General features: G+C 54.3%; 1 protein-coding gene across 2 annotated transcripts; it reads left to right on the forward strand.

Moving 5' to 3' along the window:
* The first annotated feature begins 2,573 nt into the window (after positions 1-2,573).
* PVR (PVR cell adhesion molecule) lies at positions 2,574-20,906 on the forward strand. 2 transcript variants are annotated; one of them, XM_086690043.1, is made up of 8 exons: positions 2,574-2,824; positions 6,339-6,698; positions 9,048-9,350; positions 10,627-10,744; positions 14,532-14,680; positions 15,574-15,693; positions 18,313-18,344; positions 18,832-20,906. In XM_086690043.1, exons 1-8 carry the CDS (start codon positions 2,764-2,766, stop codon positions 18,901-18,903), a joined length of 1,215 nt encoding a protein of 404 aa, XP_086546169.1. In that variant the 5' UTR covers positions 2,574-2,763; the 3' UTR covers positions 18,904-20,906. The 2 variants fall into 2 exon arrangements, with proteins under 2 accessions (XP_086546169.1, XP_086546170.1); XM_086690044.1 differs by having other exon boundaries at positions 2,575-2,824; positions 15,577-15,693.
* Positions 20,907-25,868: the final 4,962 nt, after the last annotated feature.

Consider the following 25,868-nt stretch of genomic DNA (forward strand, 5'->3'; position numbering starts at 1 on the left):
AGGGGGAGGGACAGGAAAACCAGCCCCCAAAGGCCCTCCCCCTCCCACGGACCCCATCCCTGAGACCCTTCCCCTTCTTGACCTCGTCTCTGACTCTATCCCTAACCTTCACCTCATCCCGAACTCTCAGCTCTGCCTTGACCCCACTTTTAAGCTTCAGTGACTGAGCATCATTCTCTTTACATGACATGGTTTAGGATCAGGGCTCTTACGGCTTATTTTGAGACAGAGGCTCCATGCCTGTCAAAGAGAAGTCAGATGTCCTGCGGCGGGGAAGAAGGAAGGTATGGGATGAGGCGGGCCCCAAATCTGAACCTCCCATCCGCGGAGGAGGGGGCAGCCTCTGACCAGCCAGACCTCTGAGAGGGGCGGCTGCTGGAGCCACAGTGGCCGGGGGAGCCCTGGAGGAGGGGGAACCCCAGAGGGTGACAGCATGGTCCGGAGGAGGAATGTAGTGGCAACCACAGGTTCCAGGTTCAGAGACAACTCAGCACCCCCGAACAAGGGTGCCAGAAAATTCAGAGATTTCCCAGAGACTAGCCTCCATGTTCCCATTCAGAAATTCACCTACAAGCCAGGGTGAGAGACACCAGAGCCAGAGGCACCTGCCCACATCCACGCGCCACGGGTGGGCACCGGGTCCAAGCCAAAGAGGTCAGTGGGAGACAAAACCCTCCAAACTGGCCAAAGCCCAAAAGGGAAATTGTCTAGAAAGATAGAAGGGTGTCACAAAACAAGGGTCAGAGCTGCTAGGGGGCCTGTGGGGGGGGGGGGGGAACCAGAGCCAGGATGGGCACAGCTGGGGACCAGGCGGTCTCCCAAGCTCTGTGCCTGAGTATATGGCTCTCTGGGTCTCTCTGTCAACTCTCAACTCTCCCTCATCTTGCCCTGTCTGTGCTTGTATTGGCCTCTCATGTCCCTTCATATCTCATCTTCTGTCTCTTGGTATCTGTTTCTCCCTTTGTCTCTCCCTACCTCCCAGTCCCTGAGTGTCCCTATTTCTCTCACCTCTGCCTCTGTCTCTCTTGGTGTCTCTCTCTCTCTCTTTCTCATCCTTTCCCCTGTTGTATGTTGCTCTATAACCATCATCACCAGCGGACGTGATGGTGTCCTGTGTATTAATCTGTTAACATCTGTTTCTCTCCAGTAGAAGGTGGGCTTCACGAAGGCAGAGATATTTGTCTGTATTATTTCCTCCTGCATCTCCTATGCCAGGAATATTGCCTGATTCAATAAATACATGTGGGGGGGGGGGCATCTGGGTGGCTCAGTCAATTAAGCATCCGACTCTTGATTTCAGCTCAGGTCACAATCTCATAGTCCATGAGATCGAGCCCGGATCTGGCTCTCTGTGCGGCTGGTACACAGCCTGCTTGGAATTCTCTCCCTCCCTCTCTCTACCCTTCCCCTGCTCACGCACACACACAGACATGCACTCTCTCTCTCTTTCTCAAAATAAATAAACTTTTAAAAATTATAAAATGAAGCTAGGTTGAATGAAGAATGGGTGAATCATCATTCTCACCAACATTATTATTTCATGACAAGCATAAAACAACGATAATAGTTGTTATAGCTGCTGTTTATTGAGTACAAACTATAATACCAGGAATCGGGCTAAATAAATAGTTGCTTGTTTAAACCTTACAAACCCTCCTGTGAGGGGAGTACTGTTATGTCCATTTTTCAGATGAGGAAACTGAGGCCCCAGGAGGAGAAGCAGCTGGCCCAATATGAGCCCAGGCCTTGTCTGGCTCCAAAGTCCAGAGGGTTTGGGAAGGGATGGGGACCGGCGGGGGGGGGGGTGGGGGGTGGGGGGCGCGGGGTTAAGAATTTGGCATCTGTGCCAATTTCAGGTTGGAATCTCAGCTCTGGCACACAGCAACCTCAACCTTTAAAAAATGAAATAAATCAGGGGCACCTGGGTGGCTCAGTTAAACGTCCAACCCCAGCTCAGGTTGTGATCTTGCGGTTTGTGGGTTTGAGCCCTGCATCAGGCTCTGTGCTGACAGCTCAGAGCCTGGAGCCTGTTTCATATTCTGTGTCTCCCTCTCTCTCTCTCTCTCTGTCCCTCCCACACTGGTGCTCCGTCTCTCCCTTTCTCTCAAAAATAAATAAACATTAAAAATTTTAAAAATAAATAAACGTTTAAAAAAATTTTTTTAATGAAATAAGTCAGTCAGAGAAAGACAAACATCAACTTCACTTAGTTGGAATTTAAGAATCAGGACCCAGGGAGGAGAGACGTGCCAAAAAAAGACTCTTACAGAGAAGGAACTGGCAGCTGCCAGAGGGGAGGTAGGGAGGTGGGGGGGGGGGGGGGGTGGAGGTGGAGGGGGTAGGTAAAGGGGATTAAAAAGTAAGCTTGTTACGATGAGCGCGGAGAAGTGTAGAGAATTGTTGAATCACTATACTGGACTCCCGAAATTAACACCACGCCGTGTGTTAATTACACTGGAATGAAAGAGAACAAAGCAACCGCTGAATCTCTGCCCGCAGCCCGGGGAGATGCCACTCCTCTCACCCGCACCCAGTCCTCTGGCAGTCCCCGCGCGCAGGCGCAGAGGAGCACCGACGCGCGGGGCAGCCCCGCCCCTCCCAGCCCGGGCTGCACACCCGTGCGGAACTTCCACTCCACACCCAGGCTCCGCGCGAGCGCCGGTGCAGTCCCGGGGATTCCTGGGTAGCAGTTCCAAGCCCGGGCGGTGGCCCAGCAAACCCGGGAGGAGGCTCGGCCCCAGCGGCGACCCGGAGGAACCCAGGATGGTGTGGCCGCCGCTGCTGCTGTCGCTGCTGTGCCTGCTCTGGGCGCCCACGAGAGCAGGTGAGTAACTGCGTTCGACCTGGCGGCCACTGCTTATTCCCCCACCCTCCCCCGTCCCCCTCTGCACCAGCGGGGTGCTCGGCCTCCCGGGTTTCCCCCCGCCCCGAGTCTGGAGGAACTTGGGTCCCGGGAAGGGCTCAGGCCAGACTTCGATACACCGATACACCACCGTAGGGCCATCAGTCAATGGGAGAATCTCAGCGGAGGATGACTCCTCCATGTCCAGCCATTCACCGTGGCCGGATGTGCTTCCCTGTCTCCTGCGGGCCCCCCCCCCCCATCCGATCGGGGACAGAGAATCTTGATGGGGAACAGGAAGGCGGTGGCACATAACTCCCCCGAATCGCTTCTGACCCCTATTGTATGGCTCTAAGGGCATTAGTATTTTCATCCCCGCTGGACAGAGAGGGCAAGTGCATTCCTGAGGGTCAAGTCACTTGCCTAGGCTAGCCAGCAAGTGGCAGAGCCGGGGCCTGGCCCCGGGGCTGGTCTACCCTGCGGCCGGCCCTCCCAGGCTCGTGTCCAGAATGAAAGCATGCATGCATTCATTCCCCACACGCGTTTATGGAGCGCTTACTGTGTGTCAGGCAGTGTTCCAAGCCCTGGGGATACAGCCTTGAAGTCAGACGGCCCTGAGCTCAGGAGCGTTTCCTAAGCTCTCTGTTTCCATAAAACGTGTTGAGGGTGGGGAGGGATTCTTACCTATCTCGTAAGACTGTGTCTTGGGAGGTTGCTGACCAGTGTTGCACTTAGTAAGAACAATAAGCATAATTCGTGTGAACAATATTAATACCGAATACAGACTTGGGAAGTGTGGGAATTGTTGAATCACGATACTGGGGAAGCCACAGTCCCTTATCTCGGCATTTCCCAAAAGGTGTTTCCCAGAACACAGGGCACTTCTCCCGAGGCTTGAGGAGTTCATGTAGAGCTACCAACCTAAACCGCTTAAGGAGATCCCCAATATGGGTCCTACTGTGACCTCCAGTTACAGATGAGGAGACTGAGGCACAGAGAGAGGAAGTAACTTGCCCCAGGCACCAGCAAGAAGCAGCAGACCCATGGGGCGCCTGAGTGGCTCAGTCAGTTAAGCATCCAACTTCGGCTCAGGTCATGATCTCACGGCCCGTGAGTTCGAGCCCCACCTCAGGCTCTGTGCTGACAGCTCGGAGCCTGGAGCCTGCTTCCGATTCTGTGTCTCCCTCTCTCTCTGCCCCTCCCCCACTCGTACTCTCCATCTCTCTCTCACACACACAAATAAACATTTAAAAAATTATGGGGCGCCTGGGTGGCGCAGTCGGTTAAGCGTCCGACTTCAGCCAGGTCACGATCTCGCGGTCCGTGAGTTCGAGCCCCGCGTCGGGCTCTGGGCTGATGGCTCAGAGCCTGGAGCCTGTTTCCGATTCTGTGTCTCCCTCTCTCTCTGCCCCTCCCCCGTTCATGCTCTGTCTCTCTCTGTCCCAAAAATAAATAAACGTTGAAAAAAAAAAATTTAAAAAAAATAAAAATAAAAATAAAAATTAAAAATTAAAAAAAAAAAAAAAAACAAGTAACAGACCCAATGAGTGAACCAAAATTGGACAGGCCCCCCCTCCACCAGGGCAGCAGGAGAGACTGGTGCCTGGGAGCCTAGACGCAGGGTAGACCAGCCCCGGGGCTAGGCAAGTGGCTTGACCCTCAGGAACGCACTTGCCCTCTCTGTCCAGTGGGGATGAAAATACTAATCATGCACATCTCGTGGGGCATTAGGACGGGGTTGCAGGAGGCCACCTGTAAGGAAGCGGCTCATATGCCTGGCACAGAGTAGGCAGGTCCTGGCACAGAGTAGGCACCTGCGTGTGGTTAGTACACTCTACTCAGTGTGGAGGAGACCTGCCCTCTGGTGGAGGAAAGCACCAGAGCGGGAGACTCACTTGCTCATTGGACCCCACGTTAGCGCCCTGTGTTCCAGCTGTGCCCTCCTCCACGCTCCCAGCTCCCCGCGCCTCTGCGTGCTACCCCCCAGCTTCCTCTTCCTCACAACACAGTACTATTCACCTTGATAGAGTCATTGGCAGGTGCTAATCCCTTTACATAGATTTCATCACCTCATCTGCCCGGCAACCCTACGCTGCTATAATCACGCCCGTTTCACAGATGAGAAAACTGAGGCTCAGAGCAGTGAAACCACCCACACGTAGACCCACAGCTAATGAGAAGCAGTGCTGGGGTTCAAAGAACTTAACTCTTTCCCACCTTCTCCATTATCTGTATTAATAATAAGAGTGCATAGGGAAAAAAAAAAAAAGAATGCATAGGATTTTATTTATTAAAATCAGTAAGAAACCAATTTGACAATAAATTTCATATTAAAAAATAATAAAACAAAATAAGAGTCAGTACCTATATTGAGGGCCTACTGTGTGATGGGGCCCTAGGCCGAAAGATTTTTAGTTTAGTTTTTTTTTTTTTTTTTAAGTATTTATTTTTGAGAGAGCAGAGTAAGAGAGCTCAGGGGGGGTGGAACGCAGAGAGACAGAGGGACAGAGGATCTGAAGCAGGGACCCCCCCACTGACAGCAGCAAGCTGGATGCAGGGCTTGAAGCCGTGAACGCACGAGATCATGACCTGAGCCAAAGTCTCACGCTCAACCGTCAACCCCAACCGACTGAGCCTCCCAGGCGCCCCTAGGCGGAAAGACTTTAATACAGAGCCTTGTGGGTTAGAGGTCAGACCCCAGGGTTCAAAGCCCACTTCAGCCATTTACCCTCTCCGTGACCTGGAGCAAACGACTCTGCCTTGGTTTCCCCATCTATAAAGTGGGGCTGACAGCCGTGCTGGCCTCAAGGAGCTGTTTAGGGACTCAGTGCTGAGAGATACATGAAGCACTCGGAACAGCCCCTGGTGTGTGTAAGCAACCAGTGAGTGTTAACTGTTATTAGCCCCACGTTACAAATTAGGAAAAAGAATCAGAGGGTTTAAGTAACCTGCGTGAAGCCTCACAGCACAGACTGGAAGGGATCCAAAATCCTTGGATTATAATCGCCAGCCTTCTGGTGCCAGGATCCCCTACAAACCTTCTCCCGATCGGGGGTCCGTGCCCAATAAAAGTAATAATAATACCGTATTTCATGGATTCTAAGACTCAAGAGTTTCTGCCCTTTTCCCACCCCTCAGTGAGTCATGCTGTAAGTGACAGTGTCACCGCGGGACTGATGACACAGAGCTGACAGAAACCTTCTGGAACTAGTTATCGGTGATAGTTAATGCACGGCCTCGTGCCCTTTGAAATGGTTTCAATGGCAGATTTCAGTTTTTAACTACAATTAAACACATCGATGATGCTGAGATCGGGGAAATACGGTAATAACAAACAGCCCAGGGATGTGGCCCGGACGGGTTGGAGACCCAGAGCGAGCGGCCTCCCGGATGCCCCTCGCGTGGAGCCCCTCGCGTGGAGCGTCCAAACCACAGGCGCCGGGTCTGACCCCCGCCTCCCCCCAACCCCCCTCCCCCTCCCCGCCTTTCCCCGCAGGGACCGGGACGGTCGATGTGCAGGCGCCCGCGCAGGTGCGCGGCTTCCTGGGCGACACGGTGGAGCTGCTGTGCAAACTGCCGCCCCTGGAGCACAAAGTGCAGGTGACGCAGGCCACGTGGACGCGGCGGACGGCGGCGGGGGACGACCTCAACGTGGCGGTCTTCCACCCCACACAGGGCTCCAGCTTCCCCGAGCCCGGGCGGCTGGAGTTTGTGGCCGCCAGGCCGGGCGAGGAGCTGCGGGACGCGTCGCTGGCCCTGCGAGGGTTGCGCGCCGAGGACGAGGCCAATTACACCTGCCGGTTCGCCATGTTCCCCGACGGCAGCAAGAGCGCGCGCACCTGGCTCCGCGTGCTGGGTGAGCCGAGGAGCCGGGAGGGGATGATGGGGGGCTACCTGATCTCAAAGGAATACAAACGAGTGATTTTTTTTAAGTTTATTTATTTTGAAAGAGAGAGAGCACACGAGTGGGGGAGAGGCAGAGAGAGAGAGGGAGAGTGAGGATCTCAAGAAGGCTCCACGCTGTCAGCACAGAGCCCGATGCGGGGCTCAAACCCACGAACCGTGAGACCATGGGCAGAGCAGAAACCAAGAGTTGGACACCTAACCGACTGAGCCAACCAGACGCCCCTGTTTAGTTTTGAGAGAGAGAGACACAGAGCGTGAGCAGGGGAGGGACAGAGAGAGAGGAAGACACAGAATCCGAAGCAGGTCCCAGGCTCTGAGCTGTCGAGCCTGATGCGGGGCTCGAACTCACCAACAGTGAATGGAAGTCAGATGCTTAACTGACCGAGCCACCCAGGCGCCCACCAAAAAAGTGATCTTAATGCTGTGGTCATAGGCTTGGCATCAGAATATTTTCATTATCAAATTCTGAATTGAGCCCTCCGGTTCCTCCTGGATGGGGTATGCCCCTGATAGCAATCCCAAAGCCAAGTATTCCAAGAAGAAGGATGGTCTGTCCCTGCGCCCCAGACAGGCCGTGACTGCTTTAGAATGGACCGCAGACACCAAAGCCACTGTCATGGGAAAACCTGAGAAAATGTCCTTTTTGGAAGCCTCCGGGAGGTGCTGGCCGTGAACCCGAGGAGGCCGTCCTGATAGGAGATGATCGCAGGGACCATGTTGGTAGGGCTCACAATACCGAGCAGCAGATCAAGAAAAAATTAATCCACTCCTAACTTCAGTATCCTTCAGGCTGTGGACCCCATTCTGCAGCATGTACTGTGTGTGATTCTTTATGTGAATCAGAAACAACCTGTGCCTGCAATGGGTCCCTCCGGAACTCCCTGCCGGCAGAGATAGAAACTAGTTTTAATTTAAAGTAATATTTCCGGGGCGCCTGGGTGGTGCAGTCGGTTAAGCGTCCGACTTCAGCCAGGTCACGATCTCGCGGTCCGTGAGTTCGAGCCCCGCGTCAGGCTCTGGGCTGATGGCTCGGAGCCTGGAGCCTGTTTCCGATTCTGTGTCTCCCTCTCTCTCTGCCCCTCCCCCGTTCATGCTCTGTCTCTCTCTGTCCCAAAAATAAATAAATGTTGAAAAAAAAAATTAAAATAATATTTCCGTTAATAATTTACTCGTTGCAGATACCTAGCAGACCGGGTAACGGTTGTTTTGGAAATTTTATGTGTTTTACATAAAATTCTCAGTATTTTACAAAAAAAAAAAAAAAAAAAACCCAACCAGTGAGTCAAATTCAAGAGAAATCTCCAGTCCATAATAACACTACGGCAACAGGCAATAATGAGGAAGGAACCAAGCGAAACCCCAGGTTTGGGAATCACCAGAATGACGATAAAGAGATGGTCAAGGGGCATCTGGGTGGCTCAGTCGGTTAAGCGCCCAGCTTCAGCTCAGGTCATGATCTCACGGTTCGTGGGTTCGAGCCCCGCGATGGGCTCTGCGCTGACGGCTCAGAGCCTGGAGCCTGCTTCGGATTCTGTGTCTCCCTCTCTCTCTCTGACCCTCCCCCGTTCATGCTCTGTCTCTCTCTGTCTCAAAAAATAAATAAATAAACGTTAAAAAAAATTTTTTTTTAATAAAAATAAATAAATAAATAAATGTTTTAAAAATTATAAATAAATAAAGGAGAGAGAGAGAGATGGTCAAGGTGGGTTTGGAGTCAGAACTGTGTGAAAGTCTAGCTCTGTCCATTACAACTGTATAACCTTGAGCCCATCACTTCCCTTCTCGACCTCCAGGACGCTAGCAGCCCTCTCCTCCTCCATGAAACCCTCCTTCACTGCTACCCCAGACTGGGGCACTCCTTCTGGGCTCCCCCATCCCAGCCTGGCCCACTCTGGGTTGCCACTACGTGGGGAATTCTGTCTTCCCCCTGGACTGTATAGCCCATGAAGGCAGGGCTGGGGCTGTCCCAGTCATGCCTGGGTCCCCAACACTGCCCGTCATATTGCCAGGCAAGGTATTCATGTCCCAATTATAATATTGTTTATCAAGCAGTTATTATGTGCCCACTACCATTTTAGGAGCCTTCCCTGCATAATCTCATTGCCTGTGAGCCTATCATTATCTCCCGTTGACAGGCAAGGAAACTGAGGCACAGACGTGCCCAAAGCCACCCAGTGGCTCGGGGACAGAGTTGGGATTTGAACCTGGCCCTCAGCTAGCTTCCCCCCCTCTGCTGCTGAGATGTCTGTTGAACGACCGCAGGCGAGGACTGACTGGTCCCTTTTGCTTCCCTCCACAGCCCAGCCGGAGAACGCGGCTAAGACGGAGGAGGTCCCGCCCGGCCCGCTCAGCCTGGAGCCTGTGCCCGTGGCCCGCTGCGTCTCCCGTGGGGGCCGCCCGCCCTCCCGGATCTCCTGGTCATACCCGGACGGGAAGGCCAATGACAGCCTGGTGCCAGGACACCTGCCTGGCACGTTCGACGTCATCAGCCTCTTAACCTTAACACCCTCCAGCCAGGCAGATGGCCAGAACGTCACCTGCAAAGTGGAGCATGAGAGCTTCAAGGAGGCCGTCCTGCTGTCTGTGACTCTCGCCGTGCCTTGTGAGTGTACCCAAATGTGAGCAAAGGCAGGGACCGCCACGCAAAGGCCTCTGTCTCTCCCGGCTCCCTTGAGCACAGTCTACACACGCCGCCTCCACCCGCTTCCCGAGCCGACTGTCTACACTGACCTTGCCTATTGCTACAGGGTTTCCCGCATTGTCTACGCCAACCCCCTTGTCCGCTTTCTACACTGTTTCGCCATCATCTCTGCCGGACATGCGGGCTGCAGACCCGACTGTCCCCATTGTCTACACCCGTCACTTGGCCACCAGCTCTGGGAAGCTGTCACTGTTTCCCGGGTTGTCTAGCCTAGCTCCTGTGACGTCTGTCTACATTGACATTTTGACCTTACATTTTCTTTTTTTTTTTTTAATTTTTTTTTTAACGTTTTTATTTATTTTTGAGACAGAGAGAGACAGAGCATGAACGGGGGAGGGGCAGAGAGAGAGGGAGACACAGAATCAGAAGCAGGCTCCAGGCTCTGAGCCATCAGCCCAGAGCCCGACGCGGGGCTCGAACTCACAGACCGTGAGATCATGACCTGAGCCGAAGTCGGACGCTTAACCGACTGAGCCACCCAGGCGCCCCGACCTTACATTTTCTATGCTGGTTCTCCTGGGTACTCTCTCACACTGGCCCCCGATGGTGTCTACACTGGCTCATCTAAGGGGCTGTGTCCTCCCTTCACTGTCTATACTGAATACTCCCTCCAAGAAGTTGCCACACTGATTCCCTCGGGCACTGTCTACACGGGGCACCCTCAACATGGCCACTGGGTCCGAGGGAGGAGGGGATCAACACGGGCTCCGCCCCACACAAAAAAACACTGTCTCGCTGGCCTTCCCCCTGGGGACTTTGAAACGTCTTCCTGGTCCATCACATTTAGGATGGAAAAACAGCAGCTGAAGCAGGGTCATCCAGGATGCTTTCCAGCAGGACTTGTCAGAGCCTTGAATATGCTCCTGTGTGTTATGAGTGTCTAGGAGGCCTTTTCTCACAGGACACCCGAGGCACACAAGGACCCGGCTTGTCCGGGAAAACGAGTAGAGAGCAGCAGGTCCCGAAAAGCCTTCTCAGCACCCCCGTTGGCTCCCCGAGGACTTCCGGCCTTTTATTCCCTGAGGGAATCCATTGCCCCAGGCTCCTGACAGGCCTCTCTATCTTGAGCTGTGCCTGAAACCCATTGAGGCCTTTCCTCGTTATGACACGATCCCACATGTCCCTAGGCTGCTCTGAAGAGTCCCCGTCTCTGAGCCCGTGCGTCTGTTTCCCTCAGACCCCCCTGAGGTCTCCATTTCCGGCTATGATGACAACTGGTACCTCGGCCGCAGCAAGGCCACCCTGAACTGTGATGTCCGCAGCAAACCAGAGCCCACAGGCTACAACTGGAGCACGTGAGCCCTGGATGGGGCTGGACCCATGGGTCTGAGGGAGGAGGGGGCTGGGGGCTGGGCCCGTGGGTCTGAGGGAGGAGGGGGCTGGGGGCTGGGCCCGTGGGTCTGAGGGAGGAGGGGGCTGGGGGCTGGGCCCGTGGGTCTGAGGGAGGAGGGGGCTGGGGGCTGGGCCCGTGGGTCTGAGGGAGGAGGGGGCTGGGGGCTGGGCCCGTGGGTCTGAGGGAGGAGGGGGCTGGGGGCTGGGCCCGTGGGTCTGAGGGAGGAGGGGGCTGGGGGCTGGACTCCTGGGTCTGAGGGAGGAGGGGCTGGGGGCCTGGACTCCTGGGTCTGAGGGAGGAGGGGCTGGGGGTCTGGATCCTGGGTCTGAGGGAGGAGGGGCTGGGGGCCTAGACTCCTGGGTCTGAGGGAGGATGGGCTGGGGGCAGGACTCCTGGGCCTGAGGGAGGAGGGGGCTGGGGGCTGGATTCCTGAGTCTGAAGGAGGAGGGGCTGGGGGCTGGACTCCTGGGTCTGAGGGAGGAGGGGCTGGGGGCCTGGACTCCTGGGTCTGAGGGAGGAGGGGCTGGGGGCCTAGACTCCTGGGTCTGAGGGAGGAGGGGCTGGGGGCCTAGACTCCTGGGTCTGAGGGAGGATGGGCTGGGGGCAGGACTCCTGGGCCTGAGGGAGGAGGGGGCTGGGGGCTGGATTCCTGGGTCTGAAGGAGGAGGGGCTGGGGGCTGGACTCCTGGGTCTGAGGGAGGAGGGGCTGGGGGCCTAGACTCCTGGGTCTGAGGGAGGAGGGGCTGGGGGCTGGATTCCTGGGTCTGAGGGAGGAGGGGTTGCAGGGGTGGAGGCTGGGTCTGAGGTTAGGAGGGGCTGGGGGCAGGACTCCTGGGTCTGAGGGAGGAGGGGCTGGGGGCAGGACTCCTGGGTCTGAGGGAGGAGGGGCTGGGGGCAGGACTCCTGGGTCTGAGGGAGGAGGGGCTGGGGGCAGGACTCCTGGGTCTGAGGGAGGAGGGGGTGCAGGGCTGGAGGCTGGGTCTGAGGGTGGAGGGTTGGGGCCTGGACTCCAGGGTCTGAGGGGGGGTCAGCTGGGGGGACTGGGTCCTTGGGTCTGAAAGGGGAGGGACTGGGGGCCTGAACACCTGGGTCTGAGGGAGGAGGGGCTGGGGGCAGAACTCCTGAGTCTGAGGGAGGAGGGAAGCGCAAGAAAGTAAAAAGAGAAAAGTTGACTTTAGGCCCCAGTAAAATTTTCTGTCTGGTGTGCACAGCGTATGAGGGGGTTTAGTTCAGGTTCACCGTTACACCTGCTCTTTTCTGTTGTCTGCTGTGCACCGGTGGTCATGGACCCCATGTGACACCCACACTCTGGGCCTAGGAAGCACTATTACCAGGGTTAAAGATAAGCAGGGCCCGGGGCGCCTCAGTCGGTGAAGCCTCCGACTTCCACTCAGGTCACGATCTCACGGGTCGTGAGTTCGAGCCCCGTGTCGGGGTCGGTGCTGACAGCTCAGAGCCTGGAGCCTGCTTCGGACTCTGTGTCCCCCTCTCTCTCTGCCCCTCCCCTGCTCGCACTCTGTCTCTCTCTCAAAAATAATAAACATTTTTTTAAAACTTAAAGAAAAAAGTTAAGTTGGGCCCCAATAGGCGCAGTCCTTTGCGGGGGGACCCACAGCCACAAGGGGACAGAAGTACCTCCAAACTGACCCTCTTAACCTCTGGGCTGTGCCACCTCCCCACCCCCACCCTGTCATGGGTCACCTCATGTAATCTGCTCAAGTCAGTTCTGACGGAGCAGGTGCTGTCCCCATTACAGAGCAATCAGATTTCTTCAAGTTCATGCCAAGGTCAGGGTTAAGAATGAGGAAAGAAAAAGGCAGAGGGACCGATTGCCTTTCGTAATTTGTATTGGGCTTTCGTGCTTGTTACAAGATGACTTACGACCATTATGGAAACTTGAGACGATCCAGTTACGAGCAAGAAGAGAATAGTACCCGTAGTCAAGTGGACACAGCCACCTCCAGAAATATCGACCGTTACCCTTTGTAATACATCCTTCCCGCTTCTAACACTGCCAACCCATCCTTCTATACTTCTAAACAAAAACTGGGCTATAGGTACAGTTTTGAAACTTTCCCCTTAATGCATGAACGCCTTTCTGGGTCCCAGCCCATAGATCCACATCCCCCTTCCCCCCAGCGTTTCCTTAGGGGAAGTTTTAGACGTACACAAAAGATGTTAAGAATTTTCCAGCGAACGCTCAAAAACCCACCACGTGGATTCTCCCGCTGACATTCTCAACATTTTTTATTTATTTTTGGGACAGAGAGAGACAGAGCATGAACGGGGGAGGGGCAGAGAGAGAGGGAGACACAGAATCGGAAACAGGCTCCAGGCTCCGAGCCATCAGCCCAGAGCCCGATGCGGGGCTCGAACTCACGGACCGCGAGATCGTGACCTGGCTGAAGTCGGACGCTTAACCGACTGCGCCACCCAGGCGCCCCTCTCCCGCTGACATTCTGCTGGACCTGCTCTATCACGTTTCTGTCCAGCGGTCCACCCCTCCCTCCACCCACCAATCTTTTACCCTTCCTGCATTTCAAAGCATCCACGGTCCCCTTTGCAGTGCTGCTGGGGTTCCGTCCTAGATGCATGCCATCACTGATTTAACCAGACCTGAACGTGGGCTCACTTCCCGTTTGCACCACGCAGATGCAGCGGTGGGACCGTCCCCGCCTGTCCGTGTCTGTGCAGAGCCACAGTCGAGTCCCTACCGCCAGTCAAAGGAGTCTCGGTCAAAGCTTTTCCAACGGTGCTGGCAGACGCCCTTACTGTCCTGCCTCAAACCACAAGCCGTGATTCAGGCTCATGAGCCCCATGGCGGGTTTCCGTCCCGGCTCTGCAGAATGCCCAAAACTCCATGCTGGCGTCTTCTCCATCCATTAAACCAAAGCTTTTTGACTGTTTACGGTGTGCCAGATCCCATTGGCCAACATACCTCGGCAAGTGAGACAGGCCAAATCCCCTCCCCTCCTGGCACTTCCATTCTAGTGGGGAGGGAAAGGATAAACAGAATAACACTGTAAAGCGCGGTGTGTCCGATGAGGAGAAGTGCTGTGAAAGAGGGAAAGCAGGGGAGGGAGGCGCTACAGTTGAAACAGGGTGGCCAGCGAAGGTGTCACTGAGGTGACATCGGAGCAGAGGCCTGAAGGAAGGGGACGATGAGCCGTGCTGGCATCCAGGGGATGAGCACTCCTGGCAGAGGGAACAGCATTCCTGGCAGAGGGAACAGCATATGCAAAGCCCCCGAGGTGGCGGCATAACTGGAGCCTTTGAAGATAAGGAGGCCACTGTGGATGCAGAGCCAAGGGGAGAGGAACAGACAGTGGGGTCAGTGGTACTGCAGCCAGCTCATGGGGTCTGTGGCCGGGTAAGCACTTGGGGTTTACGCTGAGTGACGCAGCAGCCACAGGAGGGCTGTGAACAGTGGAGGGTGGTTCTAACGAGATGTCTCCGGCCACTGCAGCGGAGGCGGGGAGCCCTGTGAGAAGGCGGCCACAGCAGCCCAGAGCAGGGGGTCAGCCCCGGCGGGGGGCGGGGGTGGCCGGGGAGGGCGGCGGAGTGGTCAGAGTCTGGAGAGGTTTTGAAGGTGGGGCGGTCGGCACCTGCTGATAGGCTGGGTGTGGGCACGAGAGGAAGAGTCGGGGAACTTTCGGGGCTTCTGTCGGCTTCGCTCAGAAATGGGGGCGTGAGCTTCATATAGTCAGGGCTCACACCTCCCGCTTCCTCACCCGTCCGTGTCTCCCCAGGACCAGGGGCCCCCTGCCCCCCTCCGCTGAGGCCCAGGGCTCGCACCTCCTGATCCATACCGTGGACGAGTCAATCAACACGACTTTCATCTGCCACGTCACCAACGCCCTAGGGACTGGCCAGGCAGAAATGACCGTCCTGATCAGAGGTGAGGAGCCCCCCCCCCACCCTGCCCCGGGTGGAGAGAACGGAGGGACAGAAGGAGAAGGTGACAGCAGGATCCCTTCTGAGGGAGAAGTGTGGAAGCGGTCCCCTGGCTAGGGAGTCTTCGGCCACAAGACCGCTCTCTGATTCCCATTCTACCCCTCATCCCCCTCCCGAAAGGACCAGTGGAGTCCTCTTTACTCTGGTAACTCACCATCTGTACCATTGCAACAATCATCGTGCAGCCTCCTGGCTACACCACTCTGCAAACCCAGGCCGGGGCGGTTGCGTGAGGCTTGTCCCCAGGGACTGGGAAGGGCCTTCCCAAGCAAATTAGGCAGGGCTCTGTCAATTGCAGTTCATAGAAGCCCAACCCCGAATAGTCTAAGCAAGAAAAACGGGACTTGATTGAAAAATGCACCTTCAGGCATGGTCGGATCCACACGCTCCAGCTGTGTAACCCCAGAACTTTCCTTTACGTCTCTCTCGTCTCTGCTGGCTGTGTGTGCGCTCAGAGAGGCGAGATGTCCCCCAGCAGCTATAGCCTCGCGTCTCCCCTAGTTCAGTAGCCCCAGGGGAGAGAATGTGCCACTTTCGAAGGCTCCAGCCCAAGTCCCAGGGCTGCCGGTCATTGGCACAGCCAGGGTCCCAGCCCCCTCCCCTGCCCGGAGAATCAGTCGCAACAGCCATGGAGAACGGAATGCTCTGATCGGCCTGGCCCGGGTCAAAGTCTCGGCCTAAGAACCACAGGGTGGGGTCAAGTCCTGCTGACCGGTATAGACCAAGGGAGGGGCAGTGGTAGCTTCCTAAAGGGTACCAAGTAACGTGGGGTGGGGGGGGGCAGGTGAAGACCCCTGAAATCTGGGAACCCAACCCTGGCTCCTGCTTCTCTTCCAGCAGAACCTCACGAGGAAGAGCCACAACCAGTCCTGCCCATCACCATCATCGTGGCGTTCGTGGTGATCGTGTTCTTAGTGGCCCTGTTGCTGATTTGTTTCTGCTGGTTCAGACGCTCCCGTGAGTCCTTCCTCTTTGGCACGTCCCCTGCCCGTCAGCCACGAACGAATGTCACCACAGCTGCCGGGCTTGGGCGCCTACTATGACTCGTGCTAAGCCCCGCCCATGGCCACCTCCCGGCTGAATCCTCAGTGCCTTGGGGTTCCCCCATTTTACACATGAGGACACCAGGTTCAGGGAATCTGGCTCCTTGGACCGCTGATTCCGCGTACAAATGTCTAGGGAACAGGGCAGCCCTGAAGGATGCCTGATGCTCTCTAAAGGGCCCTATGCTGTTTTGTTTGTTTTTTTTAATGTTTATTTCTTTTTGAGAGAGAGAGGGAACGAGGGAGGGGCAGAGAAGGGTACAGAGGATCCAAGGTGGGCTCCATGCAGACAGCAGCGAGGCCGACGTGGGGCTCGAACTCACAAACCGTGAGATGGTGACCTGAGCAGAAGCCAGTTGCTCAACCGACTGAGCCACCCCGGCGCCCCCAAAGGGCCTGATGCTCTTAACTCCCAGGGCTTCACGCGGGCTGTTCCCCTGCCTGGAGCGCCCTCGCCATGGCCCCTTCTGGTGAAGTCCTTCGGCTTTGGGAGAGGAGCCTGCAGAGTGCCTCGTGCTGGGAGCCCCATTTTACAGATGAGGAAATGTTTGCTGAGAGAGCTGAAGTCTTCCAACAGCCACACAGCTGGAAAGTCGGGAGTAGAGAGCAGTTCTCCTAACTACGAAGGTTGTTTGCTCGACCGCTAAACAAAACTGCCTCCTCACATCCCAGCTGGAGGCGGCCTGCTCCCCCTCCTCCTCCGCCTCTTCCTCCCCTCCTCCTCCTCCCCCTCCTCCTCCTCCTCCCCCTCCTCCTCCCCCTCCCCCCCTCCTCCCCTCCTCCCCCTCCTCCTCCCCCCTCCTCCCCTCCTCCCCCTCCTCCTCTTCCTCCCCTCCTCCTCTTCCCCCTCCCCCTCCCCCTCCCCCTCCTCCTCCCCCTCCCCCTCCTCCTCCCCCTCCCCCTCCTCCTCCTCCCCCTCCCCCTCCTCCTCCTCCCCCTCCTCCTCCTCCCCCTCCCCCTCCTCCTTCTCTTTCTCCTCCCCCTCCTCCTCCTCCCCCTCTTCCTTCTCTTCCTCCTCCTCCTCCTCCTCCTCCTTGCCCTTGCCCTCACCGATCTCCCAGAATGAGCCAAGCACCTATGCTGGGCTCCCCCACCCCAGCCCTCGCCCACTTTGGGACACCACTGGATGGGGACTTGTCGATCTCTCCAGTGACCTGTGATGCCCGGGAGGGCAGAGCTAGAACTGTCATTCATGGTCACGGCTGTGTCCCCAGCACCACCTGCCGCTCACTCTACTGCTTTATTAATTGTGTTGGCGTGGGCAAACGACTTGCTCTCTTTGGCTCGGTTTCCTCATCTGTGAAACGGGACTAAGCGTACCTGCTCATGTGGGTAACACACTTAGCACAGCGCTTGGCACACGGTAAGCCACACGCTGGGTGTATATAAGTTATGATCATTATTGCAGTCATGCTATTTCTCTGATTAACATAAGCTCCATGAGAGCAGAAACTTTTGTCTCTTTTGTTCACGGCTGTATCTCCAGAGCCTAGAATGCACCTGGCATAAAATAGACATTTCTTTTCTTTTAATATTTATTTATGTTTCAGAGAGAGAGAGCACGCGCACTCAAGTGGGGGAGAGGCAGAGAAAGAAAGAGAGAGAGAATCTCAAGCAGGCTCCTCACTGCCAACACAGAGCCCAATGCGGGCCTTGAACCCACAAACCGTGAGATTATGACCTGAAGAAAGGAAGGAAGGAAAGAAAAGGAAGGAAGGAAGGAAGGAAGGAAGGAAGGAAGGAAGGAAGGAAGGAAGGAGAAAGAAAGAAAGAAAGAAAGAAAGAAAGAAAGAAAGAAAGAAAGAAAGAGAGAGAGAGAGAGAGAAAGAAAGAAAGAGAAAGAAAGAAAGAAAGAAAGAAAGAAAGAAAATCAAAATCAAGAGTCAGACACTCAGCCAACTGAGCCACCCAAACACCCCCAAAGTAGACATTTCTTATTTGCTGAATAAACCCGTTTGATGGTTGAGGAAACTTGAAGCACAGAGAGGTTCAGTTAATTACCCAAGGTCACACAGCTCCTAAAGGACAGAGCTAGGATGTGGAACCTCCTATCAGGTTCCAGAACCCATGCTCAATAAATATTCATTTACGGGGCGCCTGGGTGGCTCAGTCGGTTAGGCGTCCGACTTCGGCTCAGGTCATGATCTCACGGTCCGTGAGTTCGAGCCCCGCGTCGGGCTCTGTGCCAACAGCTCAGAGCTTGGAGCCTGCTTCGGATTCTGTGTCTTCCTCTCTCTCTGCCCCTCCCCTGCTCGCGCTCTGCCTCGCTCGCTCTCAAAACTAAACATTAAAGAGAAAAAATAGTTTTAATAAAGAAATATTCGTTTATACTTAACAACGGAATGCATAACTGGGGGAGGCACAAACCCCCAGGTTTTACAAATGTATAAACCTCCGTGGGGAGTGGCCGCCGCGTGTCAAAGGCAGAGCTGGGACTGAGAACTCAGGGGGCACTGCCACCCACGTGTGTCCTCGTCCCAGGCCTTCCGGCATTGTCGTCCGTTCCTGACAACCTCTCCTCCTCTTTCCCCAGGTCGGACCCCAAACAGCTCCTCTGCCAATGGCGTAAGTGTGGTGGTGGCACCGGGGAGGGTGTGGGGGTTCTGCGTGAACCGCAGCCCAGCCGCGCGGGCTTTCCCAAGGAGGGGACGGGTGTCTCCGGGCACCTGCAGCGCTTAAAAGCCAGCATGATGTCAGGAGCCAGGCTTCCTCCAGAAGCCTCAAGCAGCGGTTCCCAACCTTTCCTGCCGGGCAGACTCCGCATGCACGCTCCCGGGCCCTCACCCCCTGAGCGTCCCCGTCTGGCGGGTCCGCGCTGGGGATCTGCATTCCCACGGGCGCCCCTTCCCTGCCCACTCATGACGGCACCTTCAGAAGGGCTGCCTCGGTCGCCTGTTGGCCTTTGGGCTAAGACCAAGCGAGGAAGCACTTGGCCTTCAGGGGGAGGGGCGGGGACAGGCCCGCCGCTCTGTGCCAGGTGCGAGTTGGGCTTCAGCGGGAGGGTTTTGTTTGGAAGGGCCCGGAGGCTAAAGTTCGACTGTCCGCTTTCCAGTGTATCTCCTACACGGCGGTGGACCTTAATGCCAGCTCTTCCCAGGACCTGCCCGCGGGGAACACCAGGTGACTGCGTGGGGACTGCTGGAGAGAGAGACTGGGGCCACCCTGCCCAGTGGAGGAAGGCTCCCTCCAAAGAGACTGGCCACCTCCCTTGTGCCAGGCCGACCTCAAGAATGACCCCTGTGCCTCACCGTGCCGCAGGAGGTGCACGTTCGGGTGTTCCCCACGACCACTCTCTGGCTCAGGCATTCGCTGGAAGGACTCGCGGAACCCAAGAACGCGGTTATGCTCACGCTTCGGGTTATCACAGTGAGAGCATGAGACTCAGGTCAGCAGCGTGGATGCAGAGCCCCTGGGGGGCACCGGGCTGGACCGACCAGGCACCAGGTCCCAGTCGTCCCACACGGGCAGCCCCGATTTCTCCCAGCCGTGACGTGTGATGGCACAACGGAGTCCCTCCATCCTTGCCGGACCTTGGGCTGCCAGAGTTTTGGTTGCAGTATTTATTCCGGGGCTCCGTCGTGGTAGGGACGGCTGACCACCCACGGAGCTGACCGTCCTCTCCAGCACCTCTGTAGCTCAAAGCCCCACTGTGTTACTATTCTTAATTATTTATTATTATTATTATTTTTAATTTACATCCAAGTAAGTTAACATAGAGTGTGATAATGATTTCAGGGATAGATTTTAGTGATTCGCCACTTGCACGTAACGCCTGGCACTTGTCCCAACAGGTGTCCTCCTTAATGCCCCTCACCTCGTTAGCCCATCCCCCACCCGCCCCTCAACACCCCCCCCCCACCCCATCAACCCTCAGTTTGTTCTCCGTATTACAGAGTCTCTGACGGTTTGTCTCCCTCCCTGTTTTTAGGTCATTTTTGCTTCCCTTCCCACTATGTTATTTTTCAAAGTTTATTTTGAGAGTGCAAGCGGGGGAGGGGCAGAGAGAGAAGTAGAGGGAGAGAATCCCACGCAGGCTCAGTGCTGTCAGCGCGGAGCCCGAGGCGGGACTTGAACTCAAGAACCGTGAGATCATGCCCTGAGTAGAAGTGGGATGCTTAATGGACCGTGCCACCCAGGCACCCCATCTTAAGGCCCCACTGTAAATCACAGTTAGCATAGACTGTTTGGTGCAGCCCACAGCCCCAGGCAAACTAAGAGGACTATCGGCCAAGACACTCCAACACCTTAGAGGTTTACCTCCCAGAGTCAGGGGCAAAGGGCCAAACCTTTCCTTGGGCAAGGGTGACCCTTTCCTACATCGTGGGGCCACACAGACTGTTCCAGCTGCCAGAGAATTTTTGTAAGAATTTGACCTCTGGCCTTGAACTTCTAAATCCCTGGATCGGTGGAATCCCTGTGGTGACAAGAAATACCTCCAACCCTCAATCCATAAGAGAACCCGAGGCTGGAACTCAGCTGCTCGGGGCCGTCCGAGGACTGGGAAGATGGTGGACGTGAAGTTGGAGGACGTGAGTTCCAGGCACCTTCTGCCAAGACGCAGGTCCCGGGAGATCGTCTGTAGCCAGTGTGCTGGTGCCGATGGGTCCTCTCCCCCCACCCCGCCCCGCCCCACCCAGAGAATGGGAGCCAGTCACCCAGCAAGGAAGGCAAAGTGTCCAAAACAAGGAGGAAGCGGTCCCGGGGGAGCAGAAGCCACGCTTGGGCAAGACACACGGATGGCCCTCAGACCAGGGAGGATACAGCCTGAGGTCCCAGAGGCAGAGCTGACCAGATACAGCTGATGCATTTCCTTCCTAACGGTCTCTGATCGTGGGGGGGGGGGGGGGGGGGGGGGGGGGGCACCAGAATCCCTTTTACAGCAAGGCCCTCCATTCAGGAAATACCTGCAGGAAGCAAGACCTCTGGCCAGGATGCTAACTAACCCAGAGCATGAGGCCCGAGCTGCCTCGCAGGAGAAAACAAGAAGTTCTTGGGACGCGGCAAGGCCAACAGGGCTCCACAGTGTCGGGGTGCGGGGCAAGTGAGAGATCTGTCAAGCTGCTAGTACATAAACCCTACCCATCCCTAGCCCCAAACACCTCATTAAAGTTAATTGATTGCATCTTAGACTCTCCGTGTGCAAGGGGGTGGCTGAGTTTCGCGTGGACTGTCACCGTGTGGGACAGAAGCAGGGGTGCGGGAGCAAGAACCTGAATCAGGAGGGCCACAGGGATGAGCCCCCAGGATTCTCAGATGCCCGGGGGAGAGCTCGTTCTATTTCCCTCTCGATTTTTTTTTAATAATTTTTTTAACGGTTATTTTTGAGAGAGAGAGAGAGAGAGAGACAGAGCGTGAGCGGGGGAGGGGCAGAGAGAGAGGGAGACACAGAATCCGAAGCAGGTTCCGGGCTCCCAGCTGCCAGCACAGAGCCCGACGCGGGACTCGAACCCACGAACTACAAGATCATGACCTGAGCCGAAGTCAGACGCCTAACCACTGAGCCACCCAGGCGCCCCTCTCGTTATTTTTTTTTTTTTTTTTTTGACTAGGTCCTGTATAAACATCCCCAAATCAAAAGTTATTAAAAAACATCAGGGGTCCACTTTGAGTTCGTCTGCACATAGAGAATAAGGAAAGGACCCAGCTTCATTCTTTCGCTTACGGATATCCAGTCCTGCACAACCCTGAGCGTGTAAATGCACACTTAAAAATGCCTACAATGGCCAACTTGTGTCATCTCTGTTTTTCCCCAATTTTCTTTTTAAGCAGGCTTCACAACCAGCATAGAACCCAACGTGGGGCTTGAACTCACGACGCTGAGCTCAAGACCCGAACTGAGGTCGAGAGTCGGAAGCTTAACCGACTGAGCCACCCAGGCGCCCATCTGTTTTCCTACAAGTTTTAAAAATTAATAATGTGATACACCAAAACCCACCAAATAGTACATTTTAGAAGGGGGAACTGTATTACCGTAAACCTCGTGGTTTGAAACACAAAAAATTATTCTTACGAGCTCTGGCGGTCAGAAGTCCAAAATGAGTCTCTCTGGGCTAACATCAAGGTGGCCGCAGGGCGGGTTCCTCCGGAGGCTCCAGGAGAGAATCTCTTCCTCCAGCTTCTAGAAGCACCACCCATGTTCCTTGGCGTAAGGACTATCACCTGGCCTTTCCTCCCCCGGTGCCCACATCCCACCTCCTCCTCTGACCTTCCTGCCTCTCTCTTTCCTGTGATCACATTGGGCCCACTCGGGTCCCCCAGGATAAGCTCCCCATCTCAAGGTCATCAATCACACCCACAAAGCCCTTTTGCCATATAAGGGAATATATTTTATCTATCACTCTCACCACGATAACCCTGGAACAACTGTCAGGTGAGGGTTATTAACGTACACAGAACAGGGGCACCTGGGTGGCTCAGTCGGTTAAGCCTCTGACTTCAGGTCATGATCTCATGGTTTGTGAGTTCGAGCCCTGCATCGGCCTCTGTGCTGACAGCTCGGAGCCTAGAGCCTGCTTCGGATTCTGTGTCTCCCTCTCTCTCTGCCCCTCCCCTGCTCATGCTCCGTCTCTCTCTATCTCAAAAATAAATAAATAAAACATTAAAAAAATTTTTTTAATAAATAAAAAATAAAAATAGACATTTAAAAAACTTTTTTTTTTAATTTTTTTTTCAACGTTTATTTATTTTTGGGACAGAGAGAGACAGAGCATGAATGGGGGAGGGGCAGAGAGAGAGGGAGACACAGAATCGGAAGCAGGCTCCAGGCTCTGAGCTGTCAGCACAGATCCTGACCTGGGACTCGAACTCACCGAACGACGAGAGTGGTTAAGTCAGACCCTTAACCAACTGAGCCGCCCAGGCGCCCCCAGCAAGTGCCTTTAGTCTTTTTACAGCCACATAGCAAGTACTCCCCAGGGGGACATCCAGGACTCTTTCAACCAAGCCCCCACTGGACAGATGTTTGTAGTGTTTCCGCCCTTTTCCCATTACAGTGTCGTAATGAGTGGCCTTGCTCACTGTCACCCAGCTCGTATTGACCCACGAGTGTAGGACACGCTCCTGGAGGTGAAATTGCGAGTCAAAGACTATGCGCCCCCTGCTGTCGCCATGGATACTGACAACCGGTCCTGCACAGACTGTGGATTTCACAAGCACCCGGGACTCGAGAGAGTGGACCCCGAAATTGGGCGTGGAAGTTGCACAAATCACAGACGATTGAGAAAACCACGATCATCCGTGTTGGGCCAGGAAGGGGAGAGGGTCAGACGGAGAGGCGAAAACAGCCCCAAGCCCTGCCCGGGCACTGCTCCCAGGGGAGGAAGGGGTAGGGGGGGTTCCAAGCCGATACTACCCCACCTAGAGGGGACTCAAGGTCCTGGAAACCTCCAGGTGGCAGACGGCTTGCACCGACGATCGATCCTGTGCTCCCGAAATCTGAGTGGGAAACGAGGTGACCCAGCAATTGCGCTTCCAGGCAGAGACCCAGAAAAATTGAAACGAGGTCACCAAACACCTGTACATCGGTGTTCACAGCCGCACTATTCGCAATGGCCGAAGGTGGAGACCCCCCAGATGCGCGTCAACAGCTGATAACATGGGGTGTATCCACCCACACAGAGTGGAATATTACTCAGAGATAAAAGGGGTGAAGCGCTGTCTGGCTACAACACGAATGAACCCCAAAAGAGTGAAAGAAGTCAGCCACAGAGGGCTACAGAGGGGAGGATTCCGTCTCTAGGCAAAGTCCAGAGTAGGCGAATCCACACAGACAGGAAAGAGGTGAGGGGTTGCCAGGACCTGGAGGGAAGGGGGTGATGGGGAGTGGCTGCTCAATGGGTTCAAGGTTTCCTTTTGTTGTGATTTAAAAATAAAAAACAACACACACACACACACACACACACACACACACACACACAAAACCAGACAAAAACAAAGCAGAACAAAACAAGTTCTGGAAATAGGGGTGATGACTGCACAGCGCTGTGAACGAGCTAAATGCCACTAAACTGCACACTTTCAAATAGTTAAAACGATCCATTTGACGTGTTAGCTTTACCACAATAAAAAAAAAAGACCTTTAAATTTTTATAGAAAAAGAATTTTTAAGTAAAAAAAAAAAAAAAGTGACAGAAAGCAGGTTAGTATTTGCCTGAGTCCTAATGATGAAGTTTTGGGGGTGATGGGGGGTTCGTGGGGTCCGAAGCCAATGGCCAAGAAAGAATTCTTGAAGACGTCTTTGGTGCAAAAAGGTGATTTTATTAAAGCAGGGGGATAGGACCCATGGACAGGAAAAGCTGCTGCATGGGGACATGACAGGTAATTCATTATTTACCCTCAGGTTGAGAGGAGGTCAGGGATAGAGTAAGTCTCTAAGGAGCTTTGGAAACAAGGTTTCCAGGACGTTGAGGGGCTAGCTGTTGCTAGGGAAACACCATTTATTACCTTTCAATAAAACCTCAGTCATGAGACCCTTCAGATGTATATGGGGGTGGGGAGGGGGGCATAAACTTGGAGTAGGATTGCCAGCATGTATCTTGGGGCAGTTGAGATAAAAGAAATACATTTACAGGATCCTGGGGGGGGTCAGGATAATGTTAAGCCAAGATTCCCTTTTGCCACCAGCAAAGTGTCATCATCCAGGCAGCTGAGCTCCTGGAGGGAGGTCACTCTGCCGGTTTCAAGGACGTGCCAATGGGCTGGAGGCAGTAAGGGAATTTAAGTTTTCATTTGCCTTAGTTTCCCACAATCACCGTGGCAAGCACTTAAACCTCTTTCCTTGGGGCGCCTGGGTGGCGCAGTCGGTTAAGTGTCCAACTTCAGCCAGGTCATGATCTCGCGGTCCGTGAGTTCGAGCCCTGCGTCGGGCTCTGGGCTGATGGCTCAGAGCCTGGAGCCTGTTTCCGATTCTGTGTCTCTCTCTCTCTCTGCCCCTCCCCCGTTCATGCTCTGTCTCTCTCTGTCCCAAAAATAAATAAACGTTGAAAAAAAATTTTTTTTTAAATAAATAAATAAATAAATAAATAAACCCCTTTCCTTTGTTCGTGGAGGGGAGGAGGAGGGGGGTGGGGGTGGGGTGTCCGGGGAATATCACCCATATCCCACCTCGGGGGGTGGGGGGGACAGCCTGTATTTTGCCCTCAGCTTGCCCCACCTCCCTCATCACGAGCATAGAAGAGATCAATAGAAAACGGGCTTCGTTGAGATTAAACAGGCAAATTATTTCATAATTTGGCCAAACCACGTATTTCTGTTGTTTTCCAGCGATAGCTTAATATAGTTAATTAAACTGTCATAATGAAACGTCTGGAGAAACATTGGGCAGCTAATAGGCATGTGAAAAGATGTTCAGCTTTACCCGGATTTCAGGAAATGCAACAATTACCATAATGAAATTTGCAAAACTCCAAATGTCTGAAAACAGCAGCTGTGGACGAGGAGGTGGAGACTCGTGAAATCGCATACGTGGGATGTGGGAACGTCAACTGATGCCACAGCTGTGGACAATGTCGGGTAAATTTAGGGGACACCGACCCCAGGAAGCTGTGCACACAATGACACTCGCAGATAGTCTGGGTCCAAATCCTTCTTAACCTAATCATCATAAACTTTCGATTCCCTGTTTGTAAATGACAATACTGAATCAAGCTACTTTATGCAAACGTTAGCATTACATCAGTTAATATATGGAACTGATCGATGCACGTAGTCTTAAAGCAATGCCCGGTTTGATCTGTGAAGGTTATGCAGGGAATTTTAATTCTTTCAACATTTATTTTCGCTTGTCTCTTTGCAACGCCTTGGAAGCAAAGTGGATGATGTCACGTTTTGTAAACTGTGTGTCGAGTCACAGACGTTTATGTTATTTCATTTGAACGGTTCAATATCCTGGAGTTCTACCTTAAACATATATATGCATATTTCCACACCTCAGCTCTTAGGGGCAGGATTTTTAGGAACCAATTAAATCCACGAAGTGAAGGATGGGTGAATTAAGAAGGATGGGTTCAAGAAAAAAAAATAGTATTCTAACTGTAAAGAAAACGATTATTTAACGATGCCTGTTAAAGCACCCAACAAGATTCTTGCCTG

This window comes from Puma concolor, chromosome E2 (assembly GCF_028749965.1).
Source record: "Puma concolor isolate L17-30 chromosome E2, mPumCon1.1.hap2, whole genome shotgun sequence".
Lineage (NCBI taxonomy): Eukaryota > Metazoa > Chordata > Mammalia > Carnivora > Felidae > Puma > Puma concolor.